The sequence below is a fragment of the Cavia porcellus genome, unplaced genomic scaffold (genome assembly GCF_034190915.1).
Source record: "Cavia porcellus strain 051 isolate PalLab524CR breed Dunkin Hartley unplaced genomic scaffold, mCavPor4.1 scaffold_6, whole genome shotgun sequence".
Taxonomy (NCBI): Eukaryota; Metazoa; Chordata; class Mammalia; order Rodentia; family Caviidae; genus Cavia; species Cavia porcellus.
In genome coordinates this window covers 50,888,911-50,905,274 of record NW_026947489.1, presented here as the reverse complement: position 1 = coordinate 50,905,274, position 16,364 = coordinate 50,888,911, and the positions used below count along the sequence as shown (strand labels likewise).

General features: G+C 43.0%; 1 protein-coding gene across 4 annotated transcripts; it reads right to left on the bottom strand.

Moving 5' to 3' along the window:
- Positions 1 to 313: 313 nt before the first annotated feature.
- Casp2 (caspase 2) lies at positions 314 to 15,964 on the bottom strand. Of its 4 annotated transcripts, none has more exons than XM_013158867.3 (11): positions 15,783 to 15,964; positions 12,553 to 12,703; positions 12,103 to 12,270; positions 11,878 to 11,959; positions 11,186 to 11,280; positions 10,757 to 10,933; positions 6,521 to 6,649; positions 6,318 to 6,408; positions 2,877 to 3,026; positions 2,630 to 2,739; positions 314 to 2,481 (listed from the first exon to the last, which is right to left on the bottom strand). In XM_013158867.3, the coding sequence occupies exons 2-11, from the start codon at positions 12,682 to 12,684 to the stop codon at positions 2,350 to 2,352; spliced, it is 1,266 nt and encodes a 421-aa protein (XP_013014321.1). In that variant the 5' UTR covers positions 12,685 to 12,703; positions 15,783 to 15,964; the 3' UTR covers positions 314 to 2,349. The 4 variants fall into 4 exon arrangements, with proteins under 4 accessions (XP_013014321.1, XP_013014322.1, XP_003475318.1 ...); XM_013158868.3 differs by lacking the exon at positions 15,783 to 15,964 and adding an exon at positions 15,513 to 15,633; XM_003475270.5 differs by lacking the exon at positions 15,783 to 15,964 and adding an exon at positions 15,336 to 15,488.
- Positions 15,965 to 16,364: the final 400 nt, after the last annotated feature.

The following is a 16,364-nucleotide window of genomic DNA, read 5'->3' as shown; positions in this document are numbered from 1 at the left end:
CAACTCACCTGGACCATCTGAGAAATGAAATTCTACTACCCCTTCTATGCCAGTCCGGCCTATTATTCCAGCCAAAAAGCCAGAACCAACACGGCTTGTTAATGACTTCCATTTTAGCTGACTGTAAAAAATCATAGGGCTGTGATGACTCATATGAGCCCATTCTCTGTAGAAGAGAGGGTGGCGGCAAAACCAGAGGGCTCTCTAGCTCGAAGCATGTCTTGTAGGGAGGAATGACAGGGAGCTAAGGGAATGCATGTGGACTTGAGAAGATTAAATATCCACAGAAACACAGACATTAGGCACACCCCAGTAACAAATAGGAACATTTATTTGGCACCTGATAGCTATACAAAAAAGTCTTGGCAGTGGAAAATGGGGAGGTTGTATCACTAAAATACATCCATCCTATACAGACCAAAAAGGCAGGACTTGACACCAAGTCTTCAAACCATCTGGCTCACAGAACAAACATTTATCAAGCACCTTGACTGCTATTGGCCTAGCGCTTTGCTAGGCACTCTGAGATGTGAAGGAAGTTATCTCACACCTGAAACTTCTTCAAGAAGCTAAAAATACCAGTGGATAAAAACAAAACACCCAGAAAAAAAAAACACCTGGAAAAACTTAAAAAGGGTACAAATACTAAACTCTATATGATCAAAAGGGAAATTCTGTCAAAAAGGATTTTAGCTATGGTTGGGTGCTTCTTTCTTCCCTCTTTCATAAACATTTATGGAGGACCAGTATGTGCCAGGTACTGGGTACATACTGCTAAAAGAGCCAGATTTCGGCCCTCTTCAAGCCTGTAGCCTAGTAAAGGCGGCAAAATGAACTAGTAAACTAAACATATATATAATTACAAATCACATAAGTGCAACGAAGGAATTAACCAGGATGCAGTAGGAAAGGGAGAGGGCTGTCCACAGACAGAATGGCTTGGAAGGGCTCCACAAAGAATAAGATGCTTCCCCAGCCAGAATGGAGTGGGAATGGAGAGCTCAATGTGCTGGAGAAAATGGGCTGAGGTCACTGGGGCCAGAACATAATGAGAAATCACCTGTTAGTGAGATTAAAGGACAAGGCAAAGCCAGGTCTCATGAATCAGGGACAAGGATTTTGTGTTTTATACAAGGTGTAGAAGGGAAGGCAAGAGTTCCAAGCAGCAGAGTGGCATTACATTTGCATTTAAAAGCCAAAAACTGTTATGTAAAGAATAGATTGAAGAGGGTAGGAACAGAAATGAAAAAGAAGGTCCTTCAATTCCCGGAACAAAAAAAAAAAAAAAAGATCTTTAAAGAATAGCAGGGTTTCACTGAAGCAGAGATAAAGAGGAGCAATGCTCACATAAAACCAAAGGGGTCTGACTCTGAAGCAGGAGGCTGGAAGAAGGTAGCACATTACACACTTGAGCAGAAATCTGACCCATGCAAGACAGTTTCAGATAGGCAAGGGGGCAGAAGAGAACCAAGGTAAAAGGGAGAGGGACATGAAGTGGAGTGGTAACACCTGGGAAGCTGAAGTTTAAGTGCATGAAAATAAAAGGAGGAAAAAGGGACACCCTGCAGGAGGGAGAAAGGTCACAGGGAGAGGAGCCGTGCCCTTCCTCCCCGCATTCTGCCAACACTCCTCACAAGGTTCCTTTCAGGAACAGCTCAGGGAGTGACTGTGGAAGCCCTTTAAGACTTCCGGGGCGAGCGAGGCACGAGGACCCTACCTCTGTTGAAAGGCTGGGCAGCTAGAGCCCAAAAGAACTGAGGGTGGAGGTGTTCAAAGGTTGTCCTTCCCTGGGGCTGGCAGTCCTGAAGGAACCACAGGCACTTCTGCTCACAGCAGCAGGGTGGATCTCAGTTATGTTTGCTTCTTCAAAGCCAAACAGAAGTGTCTACATTAAACTGGGACACCTTCCAAGCTCTCACTCTGGGGACAAATGGGGTCACGCAAATCAAAGAACAGATAGGAGGCAATCTCCTCAACTAACATAACACAAGTAATGACCAAAGTGCTCCTGACAAAAGCCTGGGGGGCAGAAATAACACAAACATTGGGGAACCCCCCTGCCTTCTCCCCATGATGATACTGAGTCCACAGCATCACTTGCCAGGCTCTTTTTCTGCAGCCGGCAATTAGTCCAGCCAGAACCGGCCCTAAAGCAGAGTGCTTCACACAGGAGGAGCAGGTCTAGAGTCCTATTCGCAAAGGTGGCAATGATGGGCACAGGAAACATGCCTGGGGGAGTCCCATATCCCTGAGGGGGCAAAACAGAAACCATGTGTCCTGAAGAGAAAAGGCTCTGACATCCTCTGGCAGTCCAAGGCCTCCAACAGCATGGCCAACAGGGAAGTGGCATCACGTGGGAGGGTACCCCGGGAACAGGTAGAGGGGACGGCACAGAGTGCTACAGTACTCCGACATTTCCTTGCATCGGTGGAACTCTGTGCCAGGGGCGTAGCCCTCACGCTCCTTGATAAGGGCATTCACCTGCAAAAGCAGAACCAGGGACCCAAAGTCAGACAGAGTCTCCATGAGAGCAGACCAGGGGGAAGGACAGAGATTACAAACAAGGGAAGGGGAAGGCGGAACACTGTGGAGATGCAAAGGTTTATGGAGCTAGCTGAAACTGACCTACCTTAACTAGCATGTCGGCCACATGCATGTCACAGGCCCTCTCAGAGAACACCTGAGCGAGCGCCTCAATGTACCAGGATCCCCGTTTAGTGTTACGCATGGCAGCAGTTCCTGCAACCAGAGGTGTGAAGGTCACATAGCTGGATTTCCATGGCAGTTGGACCTTCCCAGTCAAGAGAGCCCAGCGCCATAAACCCACACCTAGGAGAATACAATCTTCTGAATTACACTTCTGGAACTTGAAATACCTTTCAAGCAGGCATAGCCACATATCATATCCGACTGCGTGGGCAATCTCATCTTCAGCAGCTCCTCTTTACCAGCGTCACTCTCCTCGCACTCAGGGGACGTTGCATGGTCTTTTCCATCTAGCTGGTCAACCCCACGATCAGTCTCATCTGTAGAAAGGCAGACAGAATGAATGAACACGTTATTCTCTCCTATTTCTCAATGGGGCTTGCTGTAGGCATGGCCAAATCTGCTATAACCTGGACTGCAAAGAGCCATTTGCAGCTGTGGCCTCCAACCTATAGCTGATGAATAAAAGAAAAAAAGGTCATTATTTGCCTAGCATGCATCCATTATTTGGGAGGTGCCTCCTAGGCCAAGGACCGCGCTTAAGCACATGCATGTACACATGGCTGGAACATTTCCCATTCTACTTACAAAGTAGCTAAGGCAAACACGCTTTGTAAACAGAACTAAAAATCATGTAGGTCTATGATTTACTTGTTCAGTTAGCAAAATACCTGAGTGTTCTTTTATTGATCTTATTGCAGTGCACAATAAAATACTGATATTCAGTTTTATTACAGAAGCAGAAAAGCAATAAGCCAAAGCTGTGGTTGCTGTATGGTTGTTAAAACATGTACGCCATATAAAACTCGGAATTGCAAACTAAGTTATCAGCTAAAAAAATAAATAAAACTAAGCATGGTCAATTTCTAAGGTGATTTTGGTATTTTTTGTTCGTTTTGTATTGAGACAGTGTCTTGCTTTGTAGTCCAAGCTGGCCTTGAGCCTGTAGCAATCGTCTAGCCTCAGCCACCCAAGTGCTGGGATTACAGGCATGTACCACCACGCTCCACTGGTTTTGATATTTTGGAACCACTTCCTACTTACTTATTTCATTCAGGAGACAAGTTATAGCAGGCAGTCAAGATTTGAGAGAAGTTTGAAAGAGAAAGAACTTAGAACACTGCTATTCAATTTCAGTGTTTCTCAGCCTATCTTGAGCCAGACCCCGGATGGAGGCCTTTCCTATCTCAAGACAGACTTTTACTTTGGCTGTGTTCTTTTACTGTGGCAGCGATGCTGTTGGCAGGGAAAGAGACAGGGAGGAAGCACAGATCAGCACAGCCAAGGTAAGAGTATTCTTCACCCTGCAGTCAAGGGAGCCCAGCAAGGAAGTGAACATTTGGAAGAATTGGAGGGAAAAGCCTCACAAGTTAGTAAAAGGCAAATGCCACGTAGCATAGCATTGTCCCTAAGCCCTGGGGACACGGTGAAGAAAGTCACCACCCTTATCAGGCTTGCACTACAGTTTAGAAGTCAGTCAGCTGGGCCAAGGATGGTATTTCGTTCAGACGTTGAGTACAACACATACAGTACAAAGTCTGGTGAGCTGAAACCCTCAAACGGATAATGGGCTACTGGTCATCTCACGAAGTTAGAAAAGATTCAGGTTACTCCAGAAAAAGGCAGTTTCTCCCCACTCAGATCTAAAATTGTATGTATCCCTGAATTCAGAAGAAAATGACCGTTAATGTCTTTATTTTGCTGGTAATGATTGTCAAAGGAAATTGGTCAAGCTAAGTAATTCAAGAGACAAGAAACTTCTCTTTTCTACTGCAGATCTATTACTCAATAGCACTTTTCTTTTACTGTTCAATAAATAGTGCTTTCTTCACAGCACTCTCATCTGTTCTGTATATTCTGATTATGATTTCTGGAGCAGATAAATTCCCATCCACCCACTCAATACATACAGGCGCCACCACAAGTCAGGAAGTGCTCTGGCTTCGGAAAGGTAGCAGAGACGGAAAACTTAAGTTTCTGCTCCTAATGGGCTGTTTTCTTAGTGCATCTCCCTGCCAATTCTTCCCTGGTGACCTTGCCAGGGGGAAAAAACCATCACATTACTTCTTATTGAAGCTCTCAACATCTCTGTACTATTATCGTTTGAAGGCCAAAATCTCAGCTGGGACTAAGTTTGTAATTAGTTGGATCCACTTTCTGTGATCAGCGACACTTCACTACACACACAGATGCTCAGCTTTTTAATTAGACCCAAGCATAGGAGTGGGGAGGGATGAGGGGCACAACAGACACTTTGAATCTTGATGTGCCTGTCAGGCTGCTGTTTCTTCTCCAAGGAAAGACTATCTCCCTACACCTCCATAAATCACATGTCCTGGATCCAAGTTAAGCCCTACCCTTTCCTCGGTCTCTCTGAACTAACTTCACTTAAAAGTACCATCTACTCTTACTGCATACTCCTACATAAGTACAGTTCCCGTCTCACTAATTTTACCTTTGTTCAAGAACCAGTCGCAAGCCACTACATGTATATCTGCTTTGGTTACCTGAGTAGTTTCTTAGAAAAGCTATGCTTTTCTTTGCTTTTGTGGCATTACCTAGCATAGTCATAGTCATATTGTATCACATCCCATGATAATACTAGATTAGCAAAATATTAGCTATTACACAACAGATAAAAAAAATCATTTCAATGTCTGGATAAAGTGAACTTGAATCCAAATTATGTGCCCTTTGAGGACACTGATCCTGTTATAACAGCCACAGCTGGCTTTCCCTGTGAGTTTACCATTAGTTAGGTACTGTGCTAGGCAAGCTCTTATATGCATAATCCCTTTAATTATTATAACAACCTTATCCAATCAGTGTTGTTACAATCCACATTTTACATGAAGGAAACTGGGTTGGAGGGATGTCAAACAATCCTTCTAGCTTCATATAATTACTAAGTAGTGGAGTGAGAATTTTATTCCGAATTTAGAACTCTTAATTACTACTGTTTTCCTCCAGGATGAGAAGCAGCCTGTATCTTCGGAGCCTTGTCACACAAGCCTGGCTGTTCTAGGGGTAAAACTGCACACTGTAGATAATAAAGAAGAGGGACAGAAGCAGCTCAGGAAAGAGTCCAGGGCTGACATCAATTTTGTACTGCTATCCTGCAAGGTCCATGAAGGAAAAAGAAAAGGTGGCAAGAGTGGAAGTTAGGTGAGTGGAGAAGCCTAGGGAGAAAGTGGAAGCGGGGAAGAAAGGAGAAAGAACAGGAGAAAAGAGATAAAGTGAGACAAATAGGAAGAGACAAACAGAAAAATTCTTCACCAGAATGAGTAACAAAAAGGTGCACCTGTGTAGATAAGCGTAGCAAAAAGCCCAAGTAATCAGAAAAAGGCAAAGACACTAAGGAGAGAATCCTGAGGACAAGATATGGTGGTGCACAGAGAGCTGACCAGCCTGAGAGCCGTGGGCTGCCCAAGTCCCAGCACACCCCATGCATTGGGAGACACTTACAGAGCAAGAGAGGCGGTGGCAGCAGGGAACAGAAGGAGGTGCCCAAGGGATCCGATAGCACCTGAGAGGAGCAAACAGGAAAGTGAGAGCTGGTGGGGGGCTGTCCAGGAGCCATCACCCAGCTGCTGGTCTGCCGCAGCACTCACCTCCACGGCAGGCCTGGATGAAGAACATCTTCGGCTTGTTCTGCAGGCTCGGGCAATTGGCATTGTCAAAAAGCCGAAAAACCTCTTGGAGCTGCCAGAAAGAAAAGGGAAGCTCAGCAGTCCTAACCATACAACAGCAGTCTTCGTGGGAAGAAATGCAAGGGGGAGGGAGCGGCCGTGTATTTCCACAGGTCGACACGCACCTGCAGCAGTTTGCCATCCACACCGTAGACGCTGCCCTCCACACCATGCGAGAGAAGCACCACAACACAGGAGTCTGTGGCCCGGTGTGCAGGTAACTGTGCAAAACTCTGGAGTTTCTCTTGCATTTCCTAGAAGAAAAACACCTTTCAGCACTGACTCTTGCATTCAGCATCAATGTAAGCATGAACCTCTGGTTTCTCTTTGAAAATCTAAACTATCCAAGGAGAAATTTTTTTTGGAATGCAGTGGTACCTTGGTTCGTGAACTTAATTTTTTCCTCAATTCTGGTTGCACACTGCATCAAATTTCCCCACAAGGTTAACACTGAACCTCATCATTGGATTTGATTTGGTTTGCGACCAGAATTATGGAAAGAATTAAGCTCGTGAACTAAGACATCACTATTTGTGTGGTCAATGAGAAGAGAAGTCAGAGACCCTTACCGAGGCTAAAAACAAAAATCTGCATTCACCAGAAAAAAAAAAAAAAAAGCCTGACTCCAGAAGAAATTCTGAGTATAGGCTCACAGACTCATCAAGGTGACTAAAGAACAAGACTAAACCAAATTACTAATGAAATTAATTATAAGCTAATCAACTCTGATTCTCTGATCATCAACCAGTCTTTACTAGTGAAGAGGGGTAAGAATTGTGATAACAGAGAATGGCACTACTTGGTTGCTATTTTCCACAGCAGATGGTTAAATATCAAAAAACAAAAAAAAAAAAAAAACCAACATGTGTATGAAATGTTTTGCATAATGTTTTGCATAAAGCCGTTCAGGGCAGATTATGCACACAGGTTAGAGAATCGGACCCATCTTGGCTTGAGCCTTGGGCCCAATAAGTGGAACCAGAAGTTCAACCCTTCAATGTTCTGATTTCCATTTAGTAAGAACATTAATTACATGTAAATTTTCTCTGAATTTCTGAAGATTGAGATTTGGCACAGAAATTACTTAACTACTACATCTCAGACATACTGCAAAGGCCTATCATTATAATGTGCATGTTTAATATAGTAATAATGTTATCACTTTTTTCAAAGAAACCTATTAATGATCTTGTAGTCCAACTTAATCTTACTTGTAATAAATTATCACTTACAATACCACCACCTTAAGAATTTGGTTCATGCAAAAGAAAATAATGAAGATGAACATGGTACCTAGGCAGAACTGCACACATCTGCTTAATATGAACACCTCCCAATAAAAAGCATACTTGTACAATATATCACAGTGGTTCTCAGAGGGTGGTCCCTAAAGCAGCAACAACAGCACCACCTAGGAACCTGTGAGAAATACAAACTCTTGGGCTATAAAACCCATTTTAACAAACTTTTCAGCTGATTCTGCTATTTTAAAGTTTCACATGTACTAATTCACTTATTTGGAATACTTTGCAGATAACAAATGTAAGTATACGAAAGTTGCGAAAGACTACAATTTAATTGAAAATAGAGAAATGGAATTTTTGGAAAAAGTGTATTTCCCGGGTAAACTAGAGCCAACCATAATAGAAACCTTAAAGTAATAAAGGTTAGCCAAAATTCATTTGTTTACAGAATATGTAATTTTAAGAGTCATAACTGTTAATGTTTCTTAGGTCTCAAAAATGTTTAAATCTAAGTTACACAATTTTATCAGTATATGTTTACAGTATACAATTACAAACTCATCATAAGGTGGAGGTACACAGTTACATTTTGCCCTAATATAATAAGAATTACAGAATTAGGCATCTACTCTTGAGTATTTAAATTCAGTGGGATTATTAGTTCAGTCAATAGAGGGCAACAAAGTCCAAAGCAGTGTTCCTGTCAGTGTTATCAACACAAGAGGATGCTCTAGGATTACACTTTTTTTGTTGGAGACAGGGTCAGGTAATGTAGTCCAGAGTGGCCCTGAACTCGTGCTGATCCTGCCTTAGCCTCCTGAGCAGTGGTATGACAGATGCACATCATTATGCCAGGCCCGTATTTCTTATATCCAAGTGAAATTTATCTCTAAAGTCTAATATGCTTCAGAAGGCAAAAGGAAGATCTTCAATCTATTTGGTTTTGTTTCTGTTCCACCAGGAAAAAACCACTCTGTGTAGATGCTCTGTGCTGAGTTAGGATACTCACAGCAACCGCCAGTTTACAGAGGATCTCTTGTTTACACACTGTCTTCTCCACCTAGGGTGCTTCACCACTCCGCAGCAAGTGTCACTGCTCTGTATGCCCTGCTCTCCACACCGACCCAGGCAGTGCTTCCTCTGAGCTCTTACAGAAGCCTGTGTTCCTAATCTCACCAGGTCCATGGGAATATTAAGGGGTCACATTTCCTTTCCACTGATATTCAACATTCCCCCATTGACATGTAATCCCTGGAACTCACGGCCCACCGTTTAAAAGTTTCTGATGGCTAACATAGTTCCCCTATAAGATACTCAAAATTTAACTTTATTGTAACTGTAGTTACATAAAAATAGAAGCAGAGAATAGGAATCAATACAATCTTAAATCTGAGTTCATGGATTCGTTAAATCTACAGAATGTCTCAAAAACCAGTAGTGTATTTATAGCTGACTTGGTGACTCAGTCTGGCATGTTTAATTATCATGCATGTTCTTATCAAGTGCACACAATTTTGAGTATCATAATAATAGATCCTTAATAAAAGGAATGGCTAAATCAAAATCTCTAGGAAGACATGATAACATATATTTTGTTAGGCAACCCTCTAATAAGATTCCTTTTTCTGTAGTTGTTAAGGCTTGTGTTCTCCCCAAAGTCTCATGTACTCACAGGTGGGGCTTTTTCAGAGGTGGCTGCTTCTAGAATATGTGACATAGGGATTAGGGTGTGTAATTACTAAATTAGCCCACTGATTGGTTTGATATAGTTCTGGGTGTGAATACTATTTGCCCTAAGCCAAGGAGCTGCACAGACTATAAAAGGCACAGGAAGACAATGCTACTGTGGCTTTCTGCTTGCTTGCTTTTACTGTCTGCTCTCTGCTGGACTATTTCTCCTTTGCAATGGCCCTCTGCCATGCCACCCTGCCTTGGAGCTAGGCAACTATGGAGTGAAACCTCTAGAAACTATAAGCTGAAATACTGTAAAGCTTTCCTCCTTTAACTTTGGGAGTTGGGTATTTTAAATAAAAGACATGTTCCAACTGCAGGGGATAACCTATTTTTGTTCCAGTCATAGCCAGGAGCCTCAGGAAAGTGCATAATCTACTTTATTCTTTGAAAATCAGAGACATTGTTCTGGATAAGGATTTGAAGTAAGGGTGGGTTTACTACATTGCTATGGGAAGCCAGCAAAAATGGCATGTAAAAGACAACATCCTGGCAGCTTATGATGAATCTGGCTGTACCCAATGCACAGCAAACTTGCGGTTCTCATAGAAGCTAGAGAACTAAGGAAATAATGAAAACAATATAACACTCGCTGAAAACAAAACCAAGATCCTCTATCTCAATAGGTCCATGTCAATCTTCTAGAAATTAAAATTTCATCACTGAGAACACCAAAGGCAAGAAATGATTACTGTTACAGAATCAAGTTAATATACTTACAAATAGCCTATGAATATTAAAAATAACAAAGTCAACAGTATAGTTCAGTAATTTAGCTCAATAAGGACTAAATAACCCATAATGAAAATACTGAAGACTTGTGGGAATCTAGGCCTAAAACAGTCTATCCTAAGATAAGACTTATGAGCCATACAATTGGTAAGAGTAAGGGATTTCCCTGTGTGTCAACTCATTAGATGGTCACTAAGTAGTATTTATAAACTTTCATTTGAAGGACTCTCATTTCCAAAATTAATCACTGAAACAATAACTGGGTTCCTAAATAGTGATAGCAACCAAGAAGTAAATATCCTGCACAGTCCTGGTTTATAAATATCTTCTGTGAGTTGGTTAGCATGAATCTTACTGTTTCACCACTTCCTGAGGGACTGGGAATCAAGTTTCTGAACATGTCAAAGCCAGAACTTAACCCTAGACTATTATTACTCCCTGAAAGCACAACTACCTCCAGGTGTCACACATGTAAACAGCTAGCAGGCCCTAATTCCTTTTCACTAGATCACAAGATGAGACACACAACTGAGTGAGCATATAAGGGCAGGAACCTAAAGATACATCTGAAAAGCAAAGGAGCAGCAGATGAATCTGGCCTCAAAGTGTAACCCCAGCCCCTGATTTACAAGTCAGTCTTCCATGCCGAGGTACCTGTGCAGTCTGGTCATGCAGGACATGGATATCATAGCCCAGAAGCTTGAAGAGGGTGACCAAGGTACTATAGTCCACCTCCCCTCCAGAGCGCAACTCCAAGTCTTTCTCGCCGGTGAAGTGCACATTGCTCAGCACCAGTGCCAGGCCTCGAGGCCGGGACTGCAACCGATAGGCCTGCAGAAAGAAGGCCAGTTAGAGCTTCTTAATGACACAAATCATGACGAGGCTGCTAGAAAAACCATTTCCAAAAACCAAAGATCCAAAATTGTAATTTTAACTCCACCAGGCAAAAACAGAGATATGCCTACAGACGTAACAATCAGCAAGGACTTTCTGACAATTAAGGTAGTTAAGTATACACAAACTAGGTTGAGATGTCCCACAGAGGTGTCTATTTACCCAGTTCTTGCTATATGAAAGACTCACCTGCTGGTGATGTGTTTGATAAAACTCAGGGGTACAAGGCTTCACCTGGAGGCAAGGAGGACCATCACCATTATCTAGAGAGTGCTCTACCACATCTGCAGGAAGACAGAAGGCCAAAATACTGGTAGACAATTCAAACCCCCATCGCAGCACATCACTGTAATTTAGGGCACCCTTCTGAATTGGTCTTGAGAAACACTGTGCCCCCACTCACTGTCTGATCTGTAAGCTTTACCAAGGTACAGACCCTGGTCTTTAGCTTATCACTCAGTCCTCTGCACTGGGCTTGCCTGTAGTAGATGCTCAACTCATTGAATGACTGGAAGGCAAGGTTATCTGATAAAATATTGATTCTTATCAGTAGGCTAACAGTCATCAGGCTGATGGTAAATGCAGTCTTTTTCTCATTCAGCTTTCAAGGCAGGGCTGGCTGATCTATGTAGAAGTTTCCCATCTATATAAATTGTTCAAAGGACCAATTTACCCTGAAGAATGTTATCTGCAAGGTAAGGGGAAAAGGTCCAACTAGGGCCTTATGTAAATTTCTTAAACAAACTGTCCTGCGAGGCTGAACGAATATACTGAGGAACTGCTCCCAACAAGAAATATGTCTTATATAAGGGAGAAGCCAGATACCAGCCAAAATTAGAGAAATCAACCTGTGAGGTCCCTTTTTTCCCATCAATTCTCACCTGATGACAGGCGGAGCTGCTTGTGAGGTGAACAGGACTCACACACTGGGAAAGGGAGACTCACATCATAGTCACAGCTCAACTGTAAGAAATCAGGACACATCGTGGCAAACCGTAAGGAGACGGTCCAATCAAATTAAAAATCTCTTCCCTATCCTGTTCCACAGAAGTTCTTTCCAGCCAGATGATCCCTTCCCAGAACCCCACATTTCTAGGATTTCATACCGGTGGAAGTACGTGCTGAAGATCAGAGAGGGTTGTGAGCAACAGATCTTCTAGGTGACCCTGCTTTGTCTCTCTTAGTGCTGTACAGAAAGCATCAAAAGCCTCAGGACCCCTCTTGGGCAACAAGTTGAGGAGTTCCACATTCTGGTTGAAACTGCCCACTTTAGCCTAAGATACAGGAACAAAACATGACATATTTATTTAATCTACTTTTAATCCTATTTTTCCATATGAGCTTGCTTCCTAATTGTGTCCTCACTCCTTTTAAAAATAACTTAAGAATTTCTTTTAAAAGAGAAGCATTTAAAGCTGAAGTCCTTCCCATTAATCTTGAAATATGTATCTTTCCTGTCAAACCCTAAGATATCTTCTCAGACAACCTTCCCACACTTATCATCTGCTGCTCCAACTGATCTTCTTGGCCCCTTCCTCTCTTTCAACTCTACATACCTGGATGAGCTCTCGCATTTCCAAAGTAATGATGTCCTTCTCCAGCAGGTGTTCTAACAGTTCACTCAGCAACAGCTGCTTGGCCAGGACCACTCGGTTCCTTTTTAGAGTTTCCTGATGGTCAGGATGCATGCCGCAGGCTCCTACTATCCTATAGTAAGAGGGAGATGAAAAGGCTATCAGTGGAAGAGGTGTGGATAAGAACAAAAGTTAGGGCTTATAACAATCAAGAGTAAGCCTATTTTATTAAATCTGGTTAAATTCAAAGATGTACTAAGCATGAACATGATCTAAAGGAAATAATGTGTAATTGTTTGTGGAATATATTCAACTGAGACTATACCTGAGGTGACAGACTAGATGCGGGAAATATGTATGGCAATCAAAATAATACACACACACCTATTCAAGGAGCATTTCTCTGACCAACCAATTTTGAGTGAATTATTCCAGAATACATCTTATATTAGTTATCTAAAACCAATTTAAGTTCGAAATGTCCTTAGATGAGGAATGAACAATGGCCAGGTTAAACAGGTATGTTCTCTCTCTAGATTACTTTTGCAAATTGTTTTCTCAAACTTATAATCTGTGACAAAATGACACTAGCAGCCAGAATCCTCTAAGATGTAGGTAAGTAGAAAGTATGACAGAAAAGACATAAAAATACCAGTGATGGACACAATCAACATGACTTGGAAAAAAAAAACATGATTTGGAATCAGTGCAAATGAGGTTAATCTATTTTGGCAATTTGGTTTACTAGGCATATTGTCAGTTCACAGATTTCTTCACACTATTGGTTTGGAAGGATTAGCTTCTACTTATGAACTAAAAGCCCAATTTCACTATGTATCATGTAGGTATCCAATTTATGTAAATCAAGAGCTCTCCAGCCTTAACTTTCTAACATGACATTAAGGTCCTGATGGCAGTGAAAAAGGAAAGTAACGATTATTTTAATCCTGTTTTTCAGTACAGCTTCCTTCCCAGTAGTGTCCTCACTCACTTTAAATTAAGACTATCTTTTAAAAGAAGAGTATGAAATATGTATCTTTCCTGTCAAATTCTAGAGGGATTTCCTCAGTCAGGCACAATATCCCTTCAACATTCTATCACCTGCTGTTTCACTTTCTACTTTAAACCTATTTAAAAATATAACTTGATTTTTTTGAATTGAGACAGTATTTTTATTCTGAGCAGTCCAACACACATATGTGCATTTATACACAAACATCAAAGAAAAATTAATGTATCTATAATTTGATCCTATATGCCTAAGAATAAAACAGAATTTTCTTTAAGAAACATAACTTGATTTAAAAGATGATAAAATGTGGAAGGAAACAGCATCTTTAAATCTGTGAAATACTATGAATCCAGAAGGGATGTATTTTGCATCAAGATGTTATTCTCCTAGAGGTTTATAGTTAAGGGAACAGGAGGAACTCAGGAAACCCAAGACAGCAAGTGTGATCCTAAGGCAGAAGAGGTATTGAGAATATACCTGCTACTCCAAACCTTCATTGTAACTTACTAGAACACCATCATCTATACAAATCAAACGCTGCATTTAAGAATCCCCTTAAAAAACACCAGAACACTACCAATATTGACAAACATAAATTCTGCAAAAACTGAGTAAGAATGTTGTTGGTTGCTGGCTATTTCCTTAGGAGATAAAACCAGTAATGAAGCAGATGTCTTTCTTCAAAAACATTTACTTCTTGAAGTATTTCTGTTAGCCTTCCTAACATCATCCTTCATCCTCTCTAGGTCCTTTCTCTGCCTGCTACACTCCTGTTTCCTTTACAGGTCCTTGGACCTTCCCTTAAATGCTGACGGGGTATTAAAACTCTCCCACAAAATACCTTTTTCTAAGCAATCTCATATACAGACAACTCACTGTCTCCTAGTTCTGAACGCTCTCGAAAGTTCCAGACTTGAATTTTCATCCAACAACTCATTGCTTCTTATCTGAAGCATCAAGTGTTCTCTCTGCACATCTGCTTCCTCCACCATATCATACCAAAGGGTGAAACCTAACTGATCTTTCCAAGTCTGCAAGTCACCATCAAAGTTCTGGATGCCCTTGAAAGTGATGGACGGTGGAAAAAAGGGTCACGAAGGGAGTTCTAAAGATTCCGTGTCCTTCTGCAGGATCCTTCTTCAGAGTCATAAGTTAATCTCCCAGCTTATTAAAATAAGTTCTCCTAGGTGGCTGTCTGCCTCGAACGGAGACCGATAGGGTGAGGGGCCTGCTCGGAACTACAGGACCCTACTAATCCTTTCAAAATACTCAACTTCAAAAGCCTGTGCAGAGTTCTTTGAAAAAATACTGTCACTATATGCAGAGACTGCAGTCATGATACAAGGAATTCAAATCAAATGCACCCCAGGCCGAACACTTACAGTGTGCAGGTCTCACTGGCTTTTAAAGGATCAGACTACCGTTTCTAAAGTAAGTAGAGAAAAAGATGGAGCGTCTCCAGACACTGCAATCCAGCAGGACGGGACACAGCGAATCTTACGCACTATCCCAGTGGGAAAGACAAAGGAAGGCTGGCACTTTCGTTCGGGGCACAAGGCCCAAGGGCCAGCCCGCACAGTCCTGCGCGAAGTGAGGCTCCGGGCACCCCGAGGGCCCGTCTGGAACGTACGTCGTGGTAGGGGATGCAGCCGATTCCAAGGGGTCTGTGGAGGGGACTACAGGGTCGCATGCCTGGGACCGTGTTCCTTTTTCCGGAGCCTCACTGAGCCCCCCTGGAGACCTTCCCACTCACCTGCGCCTCCGATCGGCAGCCACTGGCCCCTTTTGTTGCACAGGGGGCCGGGACGCCGCGCGGGACGCCGCCATTGCCCGCTTTTCCCGGGTTGTGCACGAACCGCCTACAACCCAAACAAACCCGAGACCCCCCCACCCCACTTCCTCCGCCTCCCATCCCCCGCCTCCGGCTCACCCCGCGCCTGCGCACTGCTACTTCTAGTGCGGCCCGGACACCAGGCAGGTGTCGCCTCCATCGCGGCCGGTGCGTGCGCAAGCGCAGAGCTGTTGCCGAGGCCGCGCCGTCCAATGGGGCGAGAGCTAGTGCCGGGAAGCGGAAGTGGAAGAGGCGGGGAAAGAATAAGACCACGCCTTCCTAAGAATCCCATTGGCTATCGTTTCCCGCGGAAACTATGGCCCCTCCCCGGGCACCTCCCGCCCCTCCTGCCCCGCCTATTGCAATTACTTTGCGGAGACGTTTGAGGCTGGACTTCTTACTGGCTCAGAGCTGATCGGCTGGGTCCAGGGGGAGTTTCTGCACTAGAGGGCGCTCTTCAAGGGGCGCTGGTCACACTCCACCCTGTTTATAGGTAAAACTGGCCCCCCACTTTTGTGTACATGGAATCTTCCATACATGACCAATCGTGGTCTCACAAGATTGTGAGAAGGTTGGGTGGCCTGGCTTGCAGTTTGTTTCCTTGTATTAATAACGCCTTGGAATCAGAAGTCATTTAAAGACTTTTTAAAATGTTACTAGCAGTGTATTTTTGTGCAAGTTATCCAAATCCTCTGATCCTTGGGTCTTCATTTTCTGGGGGTATAATACCTTATATGGTTGAAAGCCTAAGGCATCTAACAGAGGTGAAGCGTCTAGAGCAGTGGTAACACAGCTATCGTTCAGATGTTCCTTCTTTTTTTCTCCAAGTTCCTGGATCACCTTTCCACCTCGCTTGCGATTTAACTCTGGAAGTACTGGACATGGGCAGGTCAGTCAGTGTTGCCAGAAGACTCAAATTATACCACGCACACAGCCTGACTCCTGTGTGGG